Source organism: Archocentrus centrarchus, chromosome 5 (genome assembly GCF_007364275.1).
Source record: "Archocentrus centrarchus isolate MPI-CPG fArcCen1 chromosome 5, fArcCen1, whole genome shotgun sequence".
Taxonomy (NCBI): domain Eukaryota; kingdom Metazoa; phylum Chordata; class Actinopteri; order Cichliformes; family Cichlidae; genus Archocentrus; species Archocentrus centrarchus.
Window position 1 is genome coordinate 6,100,248 of NC_044350.1, and position 18,609 is coordinate 6,118,856.

Below are 18,609 nucleotides of genomic sequence, written 5' to 3' on the forward strand. Positions count from 1 at the left end.
TCTTAATTTATACATGTTTGAAGATAGACATCTCTTAAATAACTGCCTCCACCTCACTGCCGCTTTTACTTACAATATATTGAACATAGTGGGAATTAAAGGTTTGTATTCTTAAACATTTTTGGTTGATTGCATCATGAATGTTGGCAGAACTCTGTAGAATTGAGCAATTAATGTAAAATTCTAAGCATATAGTGTAACAGTCACACTAAGAAAAACAATGGCTGGAGACCTCGGCACATCCAAAATTATTGTGACTATGTGCAGTGACCTTGTGATCTCATTGCCTTTCTGATCAGGTCTGCACCCACTTGCTGTCAGTTGCGGTCTTCAAAGCAACTTTGATGTGTCAAGACGGTGATGAAAAGGCAATAAGACAGTCAGTCTGCAGTCAGTTTGCAATTGAATGGGGCCGAGTTGGCAATGACATGCATGGATGGCAATTTAACTGCAAAATGATGGTCAGCAACTTTGCTTTTATAAAGGAATATAACCAGTTGAGTCGAATCTATTGCAAAGAGACGTGTTGCAGATGAGTTGCAGTCATCTATGCAAACTGGCTCAGGTTGATTGCAACCTGTGCACATTTATAAATTATTTGCAGAGCTTTGCCAATCTGTCTGAGAGTGACAGCATGGTCGAGGTTTCACATTGACGGCGAGTTATTTGACAAACCTTTGAGAATTTTACTTTCTATAATACATGGAGACAGACAAAAAGGTCACATGCCAATGTAATGAATATCAGCACAAAGTAATGACTGTAGACAAACACTTTAGTCTTTAGACTTTACACTTGCCATCTTAGCCAATACAGTAAAAAGCTGCTCTCTTCTCAGGATTACTTTGCTTCCAGATGGAACATTAAAGATTGCCAATGTAACCAAACGGGATGCAGCTAGCTACACATGCATCGCTAAGAATCAGTTTGGGACAGCAAGCACAACAGGAAGACTGATTGTCACTGGTAAGTCTTGCCTAAAAATCTAATCACTCTTAGTGAATTGACCTTCCAGTATTTGCTCTTCTTTGTCATCGTATTTGTTATGCCACACCTGACCAGTTTCCCATTTAAGAATTGTTTATTTTGACAGCTGTTTTTAATTTGCTAAATTAACTCTGGCTTCTTAAACATGACCCCCCATGACCTCACAGGTCAGAGCTGTTTTGGTGGTGTAAGAAGAAAGCTGCTGCGGCAAAGTATGATCACATTAGATTGATTGTGTTTCAAGTTACTGGCTACAAATGTAAATAGTGTTTTTGATATCTGTATATAGTGTTTTGATGTATATATGTATATGTGTATTGATATATATTTTATGTATATAGTGTATTCTATTTTATTTTATTTCATCCTTCTTCTCTGTACTTGAGCTGCTGTAATATTAAAAGTTAAGGGCCTACATGTATCTAAATGTTGTAGCCCACTCAATGCAATCTCATTTATACACATTAGACATTTCCAACAAATGTTATTTAGGGGCAGCTCTGGATAACTGATACACATGAGTGGACAAAATTTAAGTAATTATGGATATGGAATAATATGTTTTAGGTAACTGGTTCCATTTAATTTTGGTGCCATTTAAAATTTTGCCCATTCTGTTACCTTTAACTGTTGGATTTTGCTGGATCAGGATCTTGACACCCACACAGTAATAGCACAGTTTGCTCTTTCATCTAAAAAGGTAAGTTTGACAAGCATTTTTCACACATAAAGATTTTTTTTGGAACATTCAGGCTGCATCATTGGACAGCCTTTACTAATACTTGGAATGCTCAGCTCCCATCTCTCCTCATTCCTTGATATCTCAGCGGCATACTCTGAAAGTCATCAGCTGTGATACATTGCACTGATACAAATTCTAGTTATTGAAATTGTGTGCATTTTTTTGAGCCTGGCACCAATTTTAATGAAGGCCAAAATTAGTGTTTCAGCCTGCTGTTTTCTAAATATAATGTAAAGATATGTGATATTCCAGCATTATTGTGACAGTTTGTCTGTGGTTAATGGTTAGAACTCACAGGCCGTGCCTACACCTATACAGTATCACCAGTTGTTTAAAAAAATGCCATGACTGCTGCCACAAACATTGAATTTTGCATACAGACAAGACAGAGTGGTATCGGTCGTGTCTTCCAGCTCTTCCAACCAAAATTCCTTTAAATATGCACTTGAAAGTAACACGAGGTTAATATGGTGAGAAATATGCTCTTTGCCGGCCAAATGTTTTTGTTCTAAAAAATATAATATTTCTCTATGTAAAGTTGGCAAAACCATGAATGAAAATTTCTTATTAACAAATAGCCACCTCTCCATAATAAAAGTCAGCTGTTTCTTGTCCTTCTATGGCTTGAGATCGCCATGATTTTTATTTTAGTTTTTACTTTCAGCTTACTTGAACATGTTATCAACCAAGCATATTGTAAAATTAATAGGGCCAGTAAATAGCAGCCAAAATAACAGTTAAGTAAGCAACAAAATGGTTATCATTGATTTCGTTAAAGGTCATTATTTATGAGTGCAATGACATAACACGTTCATGTAGTCCCCTGGTTTTAATGTGTGTGCAACTTTTTTTCTCATTACTTTCTATTCTTCTCATACGCTGACAGCTGAACCATTTAATGTCATGGAATTTAATTACTGTGACCTTTTGTCAACATACTCTGAAGCCTCCAATCCACCACAGTCACCAGCAGGAATGTGCTCCCACCTCAGTAATCCTGTTTCAAACAACTTTTTTTTTTCTTCTTTTTTTTTTTTTTTTGGTCCAAATTGATCTTGGAACATAAAATGTGAACCCACAATGTCATTAAATGTTACTAATGGACAGGCTTGGAATTTAAGTGCTTATTAAAATCAGAAAAAAAGCACACATCCATGGGTAATTTAATGACTGTGACTCGGTTTAGCTGTGGATTGGAGTGAAATGGCAGTTGCAGGGGTCATGGTGGTGTTAGAGGTTTCAGTGGCAGGGATATTAACATGCTTGTGCTGTCATCTGTTGTCTGGCCAGAGCCCACCAGAATCACCATGAGGCCTACTAACATGGAGATTATTGTTGGCGAGAGCATCGTGTTACCCTGCCAGATTGCCTGCGATCCAGCTCTGGATGTCTCTTTCTCGTGGGCATTCAACGGCCAGCTCATCGACTTCCAGCGAGACAGCGATCATTTTGAAAGAGTGGGCGGGGTGAGTGATGTCGAGCATTAAACTCAGATACTTTCTGGCTATTCTGGGATTAATTGGGACACAGTGTGTGTCGCGCAAGGGTATGCTCCACAGTCCGGCTGAGAGCTTCTTAGACCCCAATAATACCCAAGCAAAGAGATTTATGCCAAGATTTGTACATTTGAAAGTTTCCCTGTGGACGGCTGTGAACAGAATTTCAAAAAGATGGTGATATCAGTTAAAGTCATTCATATGCTGTAAAAGTCTCAGTGAATGGCAGTATCAGGTCTGTAATCGCGATCCTTACCTTTTGAAATGGCTAGCTGCCATGTGTTATACAGTACCTCTAAAAATATATTGGTGAAATGCCATTTTAGTCTTACAGAGGGCCCTCATTAATAAAGTCTTTATATTTTTCATCCCTTCAACTTATAATTTTTGCACCTCAAGGGAGAACATTTTCTTATCATCTCCCTCTGCCATAATTGAATTTGCATACCTATTTATGAATCTAGAGTCCCGAAATAATTAAGTAATGAGCTGGCTGGCATTCACCAAGGGCAGGCCTGGCACCAGTAAATGTTCATTTGAAATCCATATGCCTTGAAATATTGATAAGTGACGACTTTTTTGTTGAATATTTGTTCCTTTTGATGAAGGGCAAAGTTAATTGTTCAGAGCTTGTCGGTTTAAAATTGCTATGCACACTCTTTTTGCTCCACGTACTGCCGCTTATCATCCAAGGTTTCTAGTCTGATCACTGCCATTCATGTGGTAATAGTTGACATCATATCTCAATACGCTCACAGTTTTGTGGACACAGCGTACTCGTTTCTTCATGAAAGCAAATGGCAATTACTAATGACATTGAACTGTGCATAGGCATTTAATGAGAGATAGTTTTCACAGAGTCTGTTTCCCCTGTCCAGAGAGATTACCAACCCCCTGCTCAACAGCTTCTGATGAATTAATTAACATAATTAAAGCAAATCTGCCTCATCACTTCCTTCCTGCCAAGGCAGGAAGCCTGCGACGCATCGCAAGCTCTCGGGTCGGCCAGGTGGCGGCTGACATTGGAAGGAGAATCAGGCAGGGCGCTTCAAAACTGTCAGGCAAAAGGAGAGAAGATGAAAGGAAGGGTAAAAGAGAAAAAGGAGCGAGAAAGATAGTCACTTTATCCCTTGGGCACATAGAAGTGCCATTCGGCTCAGGTCTGCTTTGTCAGTTGCCTTAGAGAGGTGAAGATCCACGGGTGTTCATGCCCAGTTGCAGCAGAGTGGAACTATGATCACTAGCCTTTGGGGGTGATGAGATCTACTATGACTGCAGCGAGTCTTACCTGGCTAGCCCCCAGGTGACTAGTTTCTAAAGCAGCACACTCTTTTTCTCTGGCTGACATGCTTTGTGACAGGCCACTTCAAGAGGTGACTTTGAAAGGGTGAACTCCCATCAGCAGTCCAAATAAGAGCAGAGTGTCTAAATGTATTAATGCAGCATTGGAAATGACTTTTTACCTTGTAACAGATAGGTCTTGTGACTTTCCATACTTTTGTTATTGCCTCTGAGTCCCATCAGAAACCCAAAACAATCAGTCATTTGATCCCTCTAAAGACCCATCTGACACTGTACAGTAACAGTGAGCAAGTGCATGTCACACTGTGCAAGAAGGGTTTAATAATATCTTGGTTTACAAGACGACAGAATGACACAGACATGCTGAAGTGTGGCGTGATAGCTTTTAGTTTGGGTTATTTCATTGGGTAATTGGAATGCACTGAAAGAATATTCGTGCAAGCCCTGAAAAAGCGAAATCAGCTGTGTGGTTTAGGTTTGGCATAAATGACTGATGAGAAATTTTGTGCCACATTTTCCCACATGAATTTTACATTTACCAAATGCTTTCACGGATGCTAACATATTCTGTCACTACAAAGAAATGAGCTATAGACTGTGCTTGCTAGTTGTTTTTAGAAGAGGTGCCTTTGTAGTAGAAACCACCAGAAGATGTTTAGAATAAAGAGGAAGGGATTGTTGATTTTCATTCTTTTTGAAAATAAAGGAAAAATGTATAGAATTACAACCTCCTTTAAAAAAAAAAACATTAAAAAATCAGCTTTATTTAGCCACACATAATAACTGCCTTTTGACAGATAAGAAAATTAACAATATTTGCTGCTATGTTTTGTTATGTAGTCCTCACGGGCACCACATGCATGCAGCCCATGTAAAATAATATTGACTCTTTACACTGGGAGTTAGACTCATATCTTGCTTGAGCTTATGTAATTAGAGAATAATTAGGATTGCTTTGCCAATTAGTTAGACTGTGTTTGTTTTGTGTGTCCTGTGTGTAGCTGGTAGCTGTTTACAGGGGGTTTGGAGGCCAGTTGGTTAGGTAGTGCCTGAAGGACGGCCAATAGGGTTATTTGCTCGAAGTACATCTGCCATGTCAGTTGTTGGTGTTTGAAAGATGCAAAAATCAGCAGCCTGGAGTCACTGTGATTGTATTGAATATTATAAATTTAAAAGCATCCCAGAGCCACAGGCTGAAGGATTAATTAGCACTACATCTCTTACTTAACCTCATTCCTCTCTTCTAGAGCATATCAGGGGATCTGATGATTCGTAACATCCAGCTGAACCACGGTGGGAAGTATGTCTGTGTCATTGACACTGACGTGGAAAGCCTGTCCACCTCTGCCATTTTGGTTGTCAAAGGTAAGAGAATCAAATGATTCTGATTGCTTTTATATGAATGCCATAGTACAGCTACCATAAAATAATGCAACTGAAGCTTGTGTAGAAGTATTCAAAGCAAAAGAAGTTTGACAGGATGGTGTGGAAAAATCCCTGAGGCTTATACTAAAAATACATGATGGGAGAGGCAAAAATGGATGCTGTCTCAGTCTGTAATGTCAGCTCCTGTTTACATTATATACTGTACTTGTTACTGAAATGCAATAATGGTGCACACACTCACTCTGGTGTGTGAGGTAGCTGAGTTAGTTTTGTTGATATGTGCTTGGTGTATCTGGCTCAGTGTACAAGCTTATCTCTGGTGATTTACATTGGTATTCATGCCCTAAACAAACTCTAATAGCTGTCCCAGGTGCTTTGAGAAGGCAATGTTTATCACAGAAAATGACTATAATTGGCTCATTTACACATCGGCAAAATATCATGGAAAGCATTTGAATAATGGAGCAGCAAAGCAAAGCGCGAGAACATGGTAAAGACAGAGCATGAAGTTGTTGCAGACACTTGCTTTTCCACTCTTTTTTTTTCTTCTTCCTGATGTCTTCTCCTCGTGAAGCACCTATTTCCTTTTCTAATAAACGATCCCATTCACTTTATCTTTCCGCAGCCAGTGAACTCATCACTTAGGAGTCCCGCAAGCACAGGCATACACACACACAGCGTGCGCACATCAAGGGCAAAGCCCTTAATTAAAGCGAGTGTGATGGCCTTGATATGTAACAATGTGTACAAGTCTTTATGAGTTTGATGAGGGGAGGCTTCTTTAAATGGGTGCTCACCTTGGGTTCACTGTCTGATTGATGCAGGTCCCCCAGGTCCTCCGGACAAGGTAGCAGTGGAGGAAATCACAGACAGTACAGCACAGCTATCCTGGACTCCTGGAAGGGACAACGGCAGCCCCATCACTGGCTACATCATCCAAGCTCGAACGCCTTTTACAGTGGGCTGGCAGGCTGTAGACACAGGTACCCTCAAACAAGCCTTCTGTAATATCTATTTAGGACATAATATGGGTATTTATTTACTTATCATTCAGTTAGAGTCTGATTTTTCTTCTAAAGAACTGAATTTCCACTTTGCAGTGCCCGAGGTGGTCAATGGTAACATGCTGACAGCCACAGTAGTGGGTCTGAACGCGTGGGTGGAGTACGAGTTCAGGGTGGTGGCGCGCAACGCCGTAGGGCTTGGAGAGCCTAGCCCAGCCTCAGCCAAGACCAGGACAGAGGATGCCAGTATGTACACCAAAAAAACTAACTACACATATGCACACACACATTCAGCTTTACTTTAAAATGATGATGATTTGGGGAATATATACCTTCCTTGGGCTTGTTGGAATAAATGGCTCTAGATTAGAACTGTGGGAAATTGATTCCAAAAATGATGTTTATTTTATTGGTGTTGGTGGCTTTTGGTGTTATTGTCAGTTTGCATGATGCTGGAGCATTATTTGAAACAAAAACACAGCAATTGTCTGACGGTGAGCTAAAGTTAATGTGTCCAAGAACGTGGCTGCTGTGTTCCAGCTGATATCACTGTATTAACCAGGAATGTTTGTTAGCTGGCTGGTGTTTAGAAAAAAACACTGAAGATAAATTGATGTCAAATACTAACCAATCTTAAGATAATCTTCACATTCTGTACAAGATGCCCACATGCCTTCTGCTGTACACTCGCTAGCCATTTCATTAGGTACAACTGTTAAACCTCTTGTTAAGCTATATAACCAGCCAGTCACATGTAACTCAGTGCATTCAGGCATGTAGACATAAATATTAATTTATGGGCATTTATTGTGACTATTGATATAGACAGATAAGCAAATAGCTAATAATGACAAGTAGTATCAACTCATTGTTTGAGCTCACCAAAACTGGACAAAAGAAGATGAAGAAGATCCATCTTTGTATCAACAGTTCAGGCTGGCGCTGTTGTAATGGCCTGGGGGTAAATTTTCTTTGCACATCTTGAGCTCCTTAGCTCCAATTGAGCTTCATTTAAACGCCACAGCCTACTTGAGTATTGTTGCTGACCATACCCATCTGGCTTCTTGAACGTGACAGCGAGTTCACTGTACACAAATGTCCTCCTCAGTCACCAGATCTCAATCCAGTAGAGCACCTTTGGGATGTGGTGGAAAGGGTGATTCACATTATGGATGTGCAGCTGACAAATCTGCAGCAACTGTGTGATGCTATAATGTCATTGTGGACCTAAATCTCTGAGGAATGTTTCAAGCACCTTGTTGAATCTGTGCCATGAAGACAGTTCTGAAGGCAAATCGGGGGGGGGGGGGGGGGGGGGTCCAACCCAGCAGGTATACCTAATCAAGAGGCTTTTGAGTGTGTATGCTTCTGAAAACCCACAAACCTCCATGGCATTAGTTTTTCCATTTATTGAAATAAAATTAAAAAAAAAAATGAACATATAAGATTTTGTGATTTATGAAGGTCTGTGTGTTTTTGTTGATTCACAAACAACACAAACACAAAAAGTTGCCTTAATTTAGGGCTGTCTAAGGAACTAAAACAGCTTCTTCCAGACAGAGGATGAACTGAGGGGCTACACCAAGAGATAAATGAGGACTAGTGTGCATTGAGCAAATCATGCAAAGCTACTGTAGTAGAGTCCAAGAATATAAATATGGAGCTGCAAATAAGCATAACAGGTACACTTTATCAATTTTAAAGCTACTTTAATAAACCTTTCATTGTACTGTATCGTATCTTGCAATTTCTTTTCTCTCTCTCTCTCTCTCTCTCTCTCTCTCTCTCTATATATATATATATATATATATATATATATATATATATATATATATATATATATATATAAAATAGATAGAAGGAGAAATTGCAAGATACAGTACATTGAAGAAATACAGAAATTCTAAACTATTTAAGCAGCTACATCTTATATGAGTGCTTCATTGCAGTTTGGTATGGCAAAAAAAAAGGACATCAAGTCTGGACAGAAATTCCTGGAAAAAACTGAATCTCAATTCCACACATTCAGCTGCTCATGGGCTTCAAACACAAACGCTGCTTACTAAAGCAGGGCTCCACTTACTAAAGGATACTATGAGGACGTGCTTGAGTGCTCCTCCACCTACACTGTCGTTTTTTCCAACACGCTGCAGTGCACAAACAGCCGAGTGGGAATTGAAAAGGAGTGGGTTGAGTCAAATGTCATTTGCAAAATATTACAAATCTTGGCTTGTGGTGTATGCATGCTGACATTTGGGCAAAGTCTGTAAGTCACTATTCTCTGAAATGCTTGTGTTTGCACAAAGTGAGGGATTTGTGGGGTGTAAAATGGAAGACGAAGTATCTGCAGCTGGCAGACTCGTCATAAGGTTACAAATACAGTCGAGGCTTGCCGTTGAGCTTTGTAAACTGTTCTAATTGCTCCCCTTTGGGCTTTACCTCTCAGTTCCTGATACAGCTCCCACTGATGTTGGAGGTGGAGGCGGCACAAAGTCTGAATTAGTGATAACATGGGAGGTAAGTCATCTGTCACATTTTACTGTTCTCTCCATTGCCGCGTAATGGTTTTGCTTAATTGTGCAGAATTGAAAGGAGCAATTTTATGACCCCCATTAGAAGGAGACACCATTCATCTGGCTCAGCCCCCAAATGCCATTTATCCCTCCAAAAGCAGCGTCGGAGACACTTTCTTTAGAAAGAGCTGTGCTCTTTAGCCACAATCACATATGACAGGAAAAGATAAGGTAAAAGACATTTGCGGAGGGTTCTAGGTGGCGACAGCTGACAAAGGGGTTGCGTCTATTCACGGTATCCCTTAGTCGAGGTACAGTGCAGAGACGGGCCTGTTTGTTTTTTTGTCTGTATGCGTTTTAATATCACTATAGTTTTGTGTTTTGCTCCCAGCCTGTGCCCGAGGAACTGCAGAATGGAGAAGGCTTCGGCTACATCATTGCCTTCAGGCCTGTGGGCACGGTCACGTGGACGCGAGCGGTTATCTCCACACCTGCGGCGCGTTATGTCTTCCGCAATGACACCATCCCACCCTTCTCGCCTTTTGACGTCAAAGTGGGGGCATACAACAACCGAGGCGAAGGGCCCTTCAGCTCCATTGCCACCGTCTACTCAGCAGAGGAAGGTAGGATACAGACTTCACAGCCCGGTGGCAGAGAGTGATGCTTAAATAAGCTATAATCTTTCTCCTTATAACTATGACCTTGAATAGTAATCATGAAATGAGCTTTCTTTTTTCTTTTTTTTTTTTTCCGGTGCTGTTATTTCCTTCCACTCTCAAGCTGGGAATGTCAACTTGATATTAGTTATCATGCTTGTAGATTACAGGAAATCCTAGCAGACTCTTACCACACTGCACTGTCAGGGAGGTATCCTGTTAATTGAATTTGCCGGGCAGATAGTCTTCCCTTATGTCAGTCACAGATCCCATTAAAAGAGAGCGGGGGAAATAGCTTTTCACTGAAACTACAGGTCTATTTTGTGCCTTACCTCTTATTGCTATTAGTGTGTGTGATGGTGTTGGATGAGTCTGTGGGATTCTCACCACATTTCTGCTCTATTTCTGCAGTCCCCAGTGTGGCTCCTAAGAGGGTTAGGGCTAGAAGTGTGTCTGCAGCACAAATTGAAGTGAGCTGGGAAGCTCTCCCTGCCATCCCTGAAAGAGTGCTTGGATATGAGGTATGACCCGCTGCAAAATCATTCTTTTTTCTTTTTTCTTTCAAATAACATGATAATTGGGCTTTTCCCTGTGGCTTGTTTATCAGTTTTATCTGTTGGTTTTTCTTTAAATGAGTTTCTCTCTGTCCTTAACTTACGATATTCTGCTATATCTTCTCGTATATCTCAGAAGAGACTTTGTTTAAAGCATTAATATCACAAAGTGATCACAATGCTTTGTTGCACCGATAGCAAACCCATGAGAGGAAAATAAAAATTCATCATTTCAAGAAAGCAAAGAAGGCTTTGCTGTGCTCTTTCAGTATCTGTCACCTCTGGCCCGTTTCACAAAGCCCTCCAGTTGCCATAGTGCTGGCCACATTGTCCCCTCAGAACAGAGCTCAATTCTCCAAATGTGGTTCTGAAGTGGATTTAGGGTGCTGAATCTAAATAGGCCACCAACAGTATGGAAACCAGGGACTACACACGCCGAGGCACTCGGCTTTTAAGTAGACGTTGTTAGGGTTGTAAATGCAGTCGTAAACCTGCTAAAAAGATTATATTACTTTAAACTGATTACTGGTGTTTATCAAACATGGCTTTAATGGACAACAAATTGGAAATACAACAATTTATGGGCAATCAAAAAACAGGTGTATCCCCCAGGACAGACTTCACATTTCAGCTTAATCACTTATTGACCTATCTCTTATGTCACTTAATACCAGGCACATGAATATTAAAGATGACCCACAGCAAACAGCAAATTAGTTTGTTTTATCAAATATCGCGTCACCTGCACCCATAAGTGTTGGCTTATAGCCCAAGAGAAGTTAACTGTGCATCTTGTTTTACACACCAGAGAACTGTGCTTTGCTGGACAAAGCGGTGCAAATAGAGTATTTTTTATTTTTGCAAGAGTTACACATAACATCCTCATTTTAAGATCCAGTTTCCTTAGACAAAGGGAAGATTTGAGGTAGAAGTTTTGTTTCTGGGTCATTGATCATATGGCCCTCTAATGCCCTCTTTATATCACCATGCCAGCCGAGAGGATGTGCATCAGGAATTGAGACTCAACTAGTGAAAAATTTATTATTCACCATCCCCGCCTCCCTCCCTTTCTGTAATACAAACAGCATTTCAGATTTCATGATGGAATATGAATTTTAATAATGCAATGAAATGCACCACTTCAGTCTTTGTGCTTGTGATCTTGACATTTTTTTTCTTCTCCTGCCAGGTCATGTACTGGGAAGATGACACCAAGCCTGACACTGTTGGCAAAGTGCGCTTATCTGGAAACTACACACTGGTTAATATCACAGGGCTGAAGGCAAATACGGCGTACTACCTGTCTGTGGCTGCTTTCAATACTGCTGGCCCTGGGCCACAGTCTGCGCCCATCAACAGCACCACAAAGAAACCACGTGAGTCCATCCCCAGATGCACACTGAAAGCAACCCTTCGGATGCCACTGTATTTTCCTCAGCATGATAGGTGTAGCATTTGCTCAGCTTTGCCAGTTGTGCTGAGACTTTTCCTTTTTCCAGACATGAGCAGTGCTGACTGTGTCACACCTGCAACAAATTCAGGAAGCTTTATTTAGACTGGCACATCAGTCATTTTTCTATGATCTTCACTTTCCCTCCACATGTCCAAATAGTCGTGGAAAATGGGTGCCCTTCCCTGAGCCTGGTCTCATCCTGTTAAAATGGAGTCCCCACCACCACCACCTCCCCCCGTCACCAAGAGCTTGTTCATGGGGGATTGCCTGATCATTGGGATTCTAGGTTGAGGTGAATTGGTGCTGTATAAATAAAATTAATTTGTAAACAAATCTAAGGATGAAAACAGCAAAAACTGATTTATTCATTATACAAATAGCGATAACACAGGAAAAAAATGTAACAGAGAAAAAAGATGTCTCCTCATCAGTGTACACGAGAACCTGGAATATTTCCCAGTTCAGTCTTGAATACATTAGGTCATCAAATCTGAAAATCCAGCAGATTTTCCATACGGATCACTTTCTGATGGGTTGGTCAGTTTTATATTATTCCTTCTATCCTAAAGCAACTCAAGACGATTGCTAACCACTACCACAGATTTGTAACTTACTTACAGTACTCAAAGTTGGGTTCTGGGCCCGCAATCCGTGGTCAAAGGGTCCTCAGAATTATTTGTCATAAATCCAAGAATTGCACTGTATCATTAAAAAGTTCAAATATATAGATATATAATATATAGGGACCATTTCAGTCAATAAAAGAAACGTACCGTGTCCATTTTTGTTGTCACTTTATCTTTGGGCCACTGATATGATTGTGACATATCATGTCAGTGTGTCATGGCCTCACTCACTGCTTTTAGGATGCAAAGAACTGTTCCTGCTGCTGCATAGCTCAGGTGATGAGCATCAAGAAATATTTGGAATATTAGTGGCTATATAGGAGTGGCCAATAGGAATATTGGTGGCTACTTTTAAAAGCTAGTGACTCTCAATGTCAGTTATATATCCAAAGACTGTTGAAGCAGGAATGTAAATGACTTGGATCGCTAAAATAGCAGTCAGGATTGTGGGATAGAGACTGCAAGTTTATACAAGAGTTTCCAACAGCATTCTCCCCTTTGCTAGGGCTAGTTTGTCTGTAGCTAATTCAGTCACTGCCTTTGACATAGATACAATTTGGCCCCTCAGTAGTGTTAGACAGTCCCACACCAGCAGGTTTTCCCCTGTTATTATTAAATGTTGTCTATGGTGCAGTGTATTGACATATCTTATTTAAAGAGAGTGTGGTCTTTGACTAAATTCATTAGTTATTTAAGTGAAGCTTCTGCATAAACCACAAATTTGGATATTGTTCCACAAAGATTTAATGTTCTTTTTTGAAAGACAACCACCAGGAACAGTTAAGCAGCATGTGCTGTACATATTTGCTCCTGATTTCTTTTGTAGCTCCAGATCGGGCTCCGCTCAACATACAATGGACCATGATTGGCTCCACACTTACGCTGCACTGGAACCCTGTAGTAGCCATGGAGACAGAGTCAAAGGTCACTGGTTATTTGGTAGGTCCCACTTGCAAAGCTCTGATTTAGCTCCAGAAACAGTGATCATGGTTTTTGCATTAGCTAATTTTCCTGCATCACTCTCCCTGGCCTCAGGTGCTGCTGAAGAGACACCGCTACAATGACATCCTTACTGTCCTGACCACCAAAACCACTGCTGAGCTCAGCCTCTCAGCCAACGACAACTATCTCATTCAGGTCAAGGCCGTGAGTGAGGGCGGCGAAGGTGTGGGAAGTGAACCGATCCACATCCATAAATTAAGTGAGTTTACTGTTTTCTCTTCCCATTCATGTTATTTCCTTTAAAAAAAAAAAAAAAAAAAAAGTTTATATATTTTTTAAACCACTGATAAATCTCATGTGAGGATTTCATAATTTAGAGAGAGCATTTAATTTTGCTTCATTGCATCCTTTTCCAACCAGGTGTAATGGACTTATTTAGAGTGCGAGAAAAGCGACCTTTTTAGAAATGCGTGCACGGTGTCATCCATCTCTGCCATTGGGTTATTATTCCTTGCTGACTGGCTGCGCAGCGCGGCAGCATATAAAGCAGTTCTGTGCTCCCATCCTGCTGCTGTGCAAAATTGTGAGGCAGCTCGGTTTGGCGCTCTCCTCTTTGAAATGATACCAATTTTATCTGCTCGGGATACTTAGATAACCTCTCCTGTTGAAAGCCACTAATAATGTAGATACAGGAAAATGTCACGCTTGGTTTTTTGATTTATGACGACTTGTCAGAAATTTAGAGGGTAGCACAGCAGAGTGCAGGTTTTCTTCCTTTGAGTGGGGCGGTATTCCTGGTTCTTCACAAGCTGCTCTGTGGGTTTTGGTTGCAGGTATGGGAGCGCGGGGCTCCAGAGCAAGTCGCCTCAGCCCGTCGTGCCACTCTGCAGTCCTCATCAGCACGTTGCTCTACTCCATCTGGTGATCTTTAATCACAGCCGATGGAGTGCTCTCCCTCCCTCCCCCTCCGTCCCTTCAGTCAGCCTGTCCTATGTTAACCCTCCACTGGACTGGCACAAGGCCCGGGTTTCAGTGGCTGGACTGGGAAACACTGGAAAGGACCGAACTGCGCCAAACTCTTAAAGGGACCATGCCACTTCTTCTTAAAGGACCATCAGATAGAGATGTGATAACTTGCGTGCATGAAATCTTTTGGTATTTCTTCCAGTGTCATAAGTGCCACCGTGCTTTAGGTTTCATTTTAGAAGTTCTGATGTCTACATGACTTATCTTAGTATCTTTGGAGATACTACTGCCTTAAAACCAACTTTACATATATAGTCCATACCAAAGTAGGTGACAGAGGCTGCTTGTTTTACCCTATTAAAAAAAGGAAAATGAATATAATATAATGATAGGTTGCATCCATACTTGATCATCCCAGAAGTCATCCTATCACAATCAAATAAAACCACACTGATCCAGTGTTTGTGCAGCCTTCCCAGCACAAACATCCATTGCAGGCTTAAAGGTTTTACATGGGTTTGTCAAATGTATGAAAGATAAATAGCAAACTGATCAACTGTGTCCGAGTCCCACTTAAACTGCGCTCTGAAATAAACTTAAGCCTGTTCAAGAGCCATAGGCTCCTGAGCTCCGCACCCTCCCCCTCAGTACTCTGATAGATCGTGGCATTTTGCTCTCTGTCTCATGCTCCTCTAAATAATAAATGTCTATCACAGTCCGCATTTTCAGTCTAGCAAAAGGGCCCTGATTCCAGAGAATAGAGACATTTGGTGTTTCATTGTCAAGCAGGTCCCCCGTGTTCTGTTCCTCCTCTACATTTAGATGACCTGCATACTAGATCTGTTCATCATATCTCAGAACATATACTGTGTACACCCCAGCTGGCCCAGTGCACAGTGGACTATGGGATAACAGTGCCTTCAGTAGAAGTATATTCAATTTTTGTCTCTTTCTTTCCTCTTCAGATAGCTTAGAAGAAAGATTCATGTTGCAGCAGAGGCATTGTTTGCTTTTCTCTCCTGAAGAAATTAGTTACAAAGGACGGAAGCTCAGCGTGTAGAAGAGACCATTATTGGAAATGGTATGTTGATTAAATTTTCATTGAGACGCTGGAGCACCTACGACAAAAGGAGGTTGGAAGCTTTAGGAAAGCCGCAATGGATTGAGATATATGACGGAAATTTTGGTCTCAGTATTTATGGTCTGTGGTATAATAAATGTATGACTCCATCCGTAGCATAATTTATGGGCTATTAAGGCATCAGAATAATTGATATGAATACCGCGGTGAAAGAGCCCTGACTGGAAATGGAGTAAAAAGGCATGGCTGTCATTTTACCCCCACCTCACTGCTGTCAGTTGGACACATACCAAGCTGAACATTAACAAAAGAACATTGCTGCTCTGCTGAGGGAGCTACTTTTCATGCCCTTTTATCACGTGGATGAGTCTGTCAAAAGTAACCCAAGTAAAAGCCGAGGTGTGATTGTTGGGGTCCTGACAATGTTCACGTGGAAGGATACAGTCGACCGAACTGCTACACATTACTGTGCCTTTGCCGAACATGGGGCTGTGTACGGTTATTAGCTAGAGGCTGTCATCGTCTGCATTTTGCACTCTTTACCCCAAACCCCCCCCCCCACCCCAAAGTCAAATGAAAGCACACGGAGTTGATGCAAGGTGACTGGATGTCCTCACTTAAACGTCTGAGCAGGTGTGCAGACCCCAGAGGCCTCGTAAAAAAAAAAAGTCAAAACGGCCGACATAATCAGGCTGTCCTATCCACTCCTTGACTGGTTTCATAAAGCTCTGTGCTCGTTGATTAGACTGCTGCAGACCAGTCAATGGGATATTGATTTTCCTGCCCCATTATTACAGCTGTCACAATTCAGCTGCTTGATTGACTGATAGCTGTGTTCTTATTGCGCTCGTTCTGTTGTGTTACAGTCAGTGATGTTTCAGATGTCCTCCACTGCTTTTCTCCCTATCAGAAAACTTCAAAGACATTCTTTTTTTTTTTTTTTCTTTTTTTTCTTGTTGTGTTTTGGTTTGACTAGAAATCTCACTGTATTCGCTCCGCTTGTAGTGTAGTTGTAGATTGTGACTTTGAATTGGAGCGGTGACCTGAAATTGATCAGCTGGTTTATTCTTTTGAGTCACACATCAAAACAAGCCCTGTTGTGCTTCAGCAGCAATATTACTGTATCTTTCTTTCCAAGAGCATAAAAGCCCGGTCACACCAGCATTTAAAACGGTGAAATTTCAGTTCAAAAGCAGCTCAGGCTTGCTTTGATCAGTGCAGTCACTTTTCTTGCCCTAAGTTAAATATGGGTGAATGTTTTGTGGTGCTGATATTGCTTACAGCATGGGAATTCAAATAAGGGGAGCTAGCCTAGCTAATTCGTTGTGCTGCACTATCAACTTTTATTTAACTCCAGTATGTTCATGTGTATAATGCTCTACAAAAGATCTCTTTCTGTGAGTTTCAGTGGTGCAAATCCTCTCTCTTGCATAAACTGTGTGTACTTAATGTCCCATTATGACAGCACTAATGATCTGGCAGTCTGCAATCTAGCTAGCTTTTTTTTTTTATTCTGGCTGGAGCTAAATTGGATGAGCTAGCTAAATACGCTTGTGATTGTGTCTGATTTGAAACATAAATGGCTTCAGTAGGCGTCTGCACACACCAAGACAAGGAATGGTTTGTAAAGAATTCAGAAAATAGTTTTAGAACACAGAGTAAAAGGGTTAAAAAAAAAAAAAAGTGTCTACATTTTAATGCATAAACTTTGCATGTAGAGAGCATTAGTTATACTTTTGAAGTAGACCTTTTTCTGGTAGATCTTCACTAGTCTGCCTCACTTGTCAAGCAGGTCTTTAATCATATATCATTTCCTCTGGATCCAATCTAGCACCAGACTTTTTTTTTTTTTGCCCCACATGGTCAGCCATCACTGGGATCAAGATAATAGTAGGAATAAATGACCCAGTACACAGAAAAAAGAAAGATTTAAGAGAACTAGCTGTAGCGTGGTCCTAACTATACAGCATGTCCAGTAATTCACAAGCTGGCCAGTCGAGCTTCGGTGTCTGTTTTATGAATTGTGAAGTGAGTGTTGCTGTGCAGTTTTCTGGTGTGACCGGGCTTTGACTTATGTGTTTCCAAGTGGTGTTAATATTTCCATTAATATCCAAATAAGGTAACCTCATCGCCAGATTGCGGGCTAATAGGTTATTCATTTATTTACAGTATGTTATTATGTGGCAGTTTCTCAGACTGACTTTTTTTTATTTACATAGATGTAGATGAGCCTAATGTGTAACCTCTGCTCATGTTCACATAAGAAAACAAAAGTATTGTTTCTGGCCTTGTGCATTAAAAATACTACAAAGTACAATCTGAAGGAAGCGAAGAAAGGGACTGGAGTGGCTGAAGTGTTGAACACAGAACAACAGCATATCTATTTATATCCACAAGGTCAGTTCAGTTAGATTGGTTTCTGTGGTTGTTGTTGCTACAAGTGCACCTGGTCCAGTGTAAATAGCTTGCATATTTTTTTTTTTTAAATATGGCCATCAAAGACAACCTTACTGCTTTTCTATAGTGTGTCCTCTGACCTTAATACTGGTGTATTAATCATTGATCTCTGTGAGATACTGACATGTAGAATGGCATTTTCATATTGAAAAGTAACTGTACTGTCTTGTATACTAAAAATTGTGCATGTTAATCATTGTTTGTGAATTTGTGTTGATTTTTTTTCTAAAACTATAAGTTAATAAAAATGTTTATTCCAGCCACTGGTGTTTTCTCTTGCATTTACCCGCTAACATGCAAAGGAGCTTTCTTTAATTTGGAATCCAGAGCAAAGTCCTCAGGAGCTATAACGAAGCACAATATCAACTAAAGGGGCTGCATTATTAGCTGAGCTAATCTGAGGGTTATTGCTGTTTCAACTGTTCTTACCTAAATGAAGTTTGA

At 40.7% G+C, this 18,609-nt stretch overlaps 1 protein-coding gene across 1 annotated transcript in view; it reads left to right on the forward strand.

The window, feature by feature from the left end:
* cntn3b (contactin 3b) overlaps positions 1-18,340 on the forward strand; it is a 54,914-nt gene extending 36,574 nt beyond the window's left edge. The window contains 13 exon segments of the mRNA XM_030729959.1: positions 839-966; positions 3,020-3,195; positions 5,775-5,892; positions 6,738-6,896; positions 7,014-7,163; positions 9,364-9,434; positions 9,822-10,053; positions 10,498-10,607; positions 11,830-12,016; positions 13,546-13,658; positions 13,755-13,920; positions 14,495-14,559; positions 14,562-18,340. Of these exon segments, the coding sequence (XP_030585819.1) occupies positions 839-966; positions 3,020-3,195; positions 5,775-5,892; positions 6,738-6,896; positions 7,014-7,163; positions 9,364-9,434; positions 9,822-10,053; positions 10,498-10,607; positions 11,830-12,016; positions 13,546-13,658; positions 13,755-13,920; positions 14,495-14,559; positions 14,562-14,744 (1,858 nt within the window). The 3' untranslated portion in view covers positions 14,745-18,340.
* The last annotated feature ends 269 nt before the right edge of the window (positions 18,341-18,609 follow it).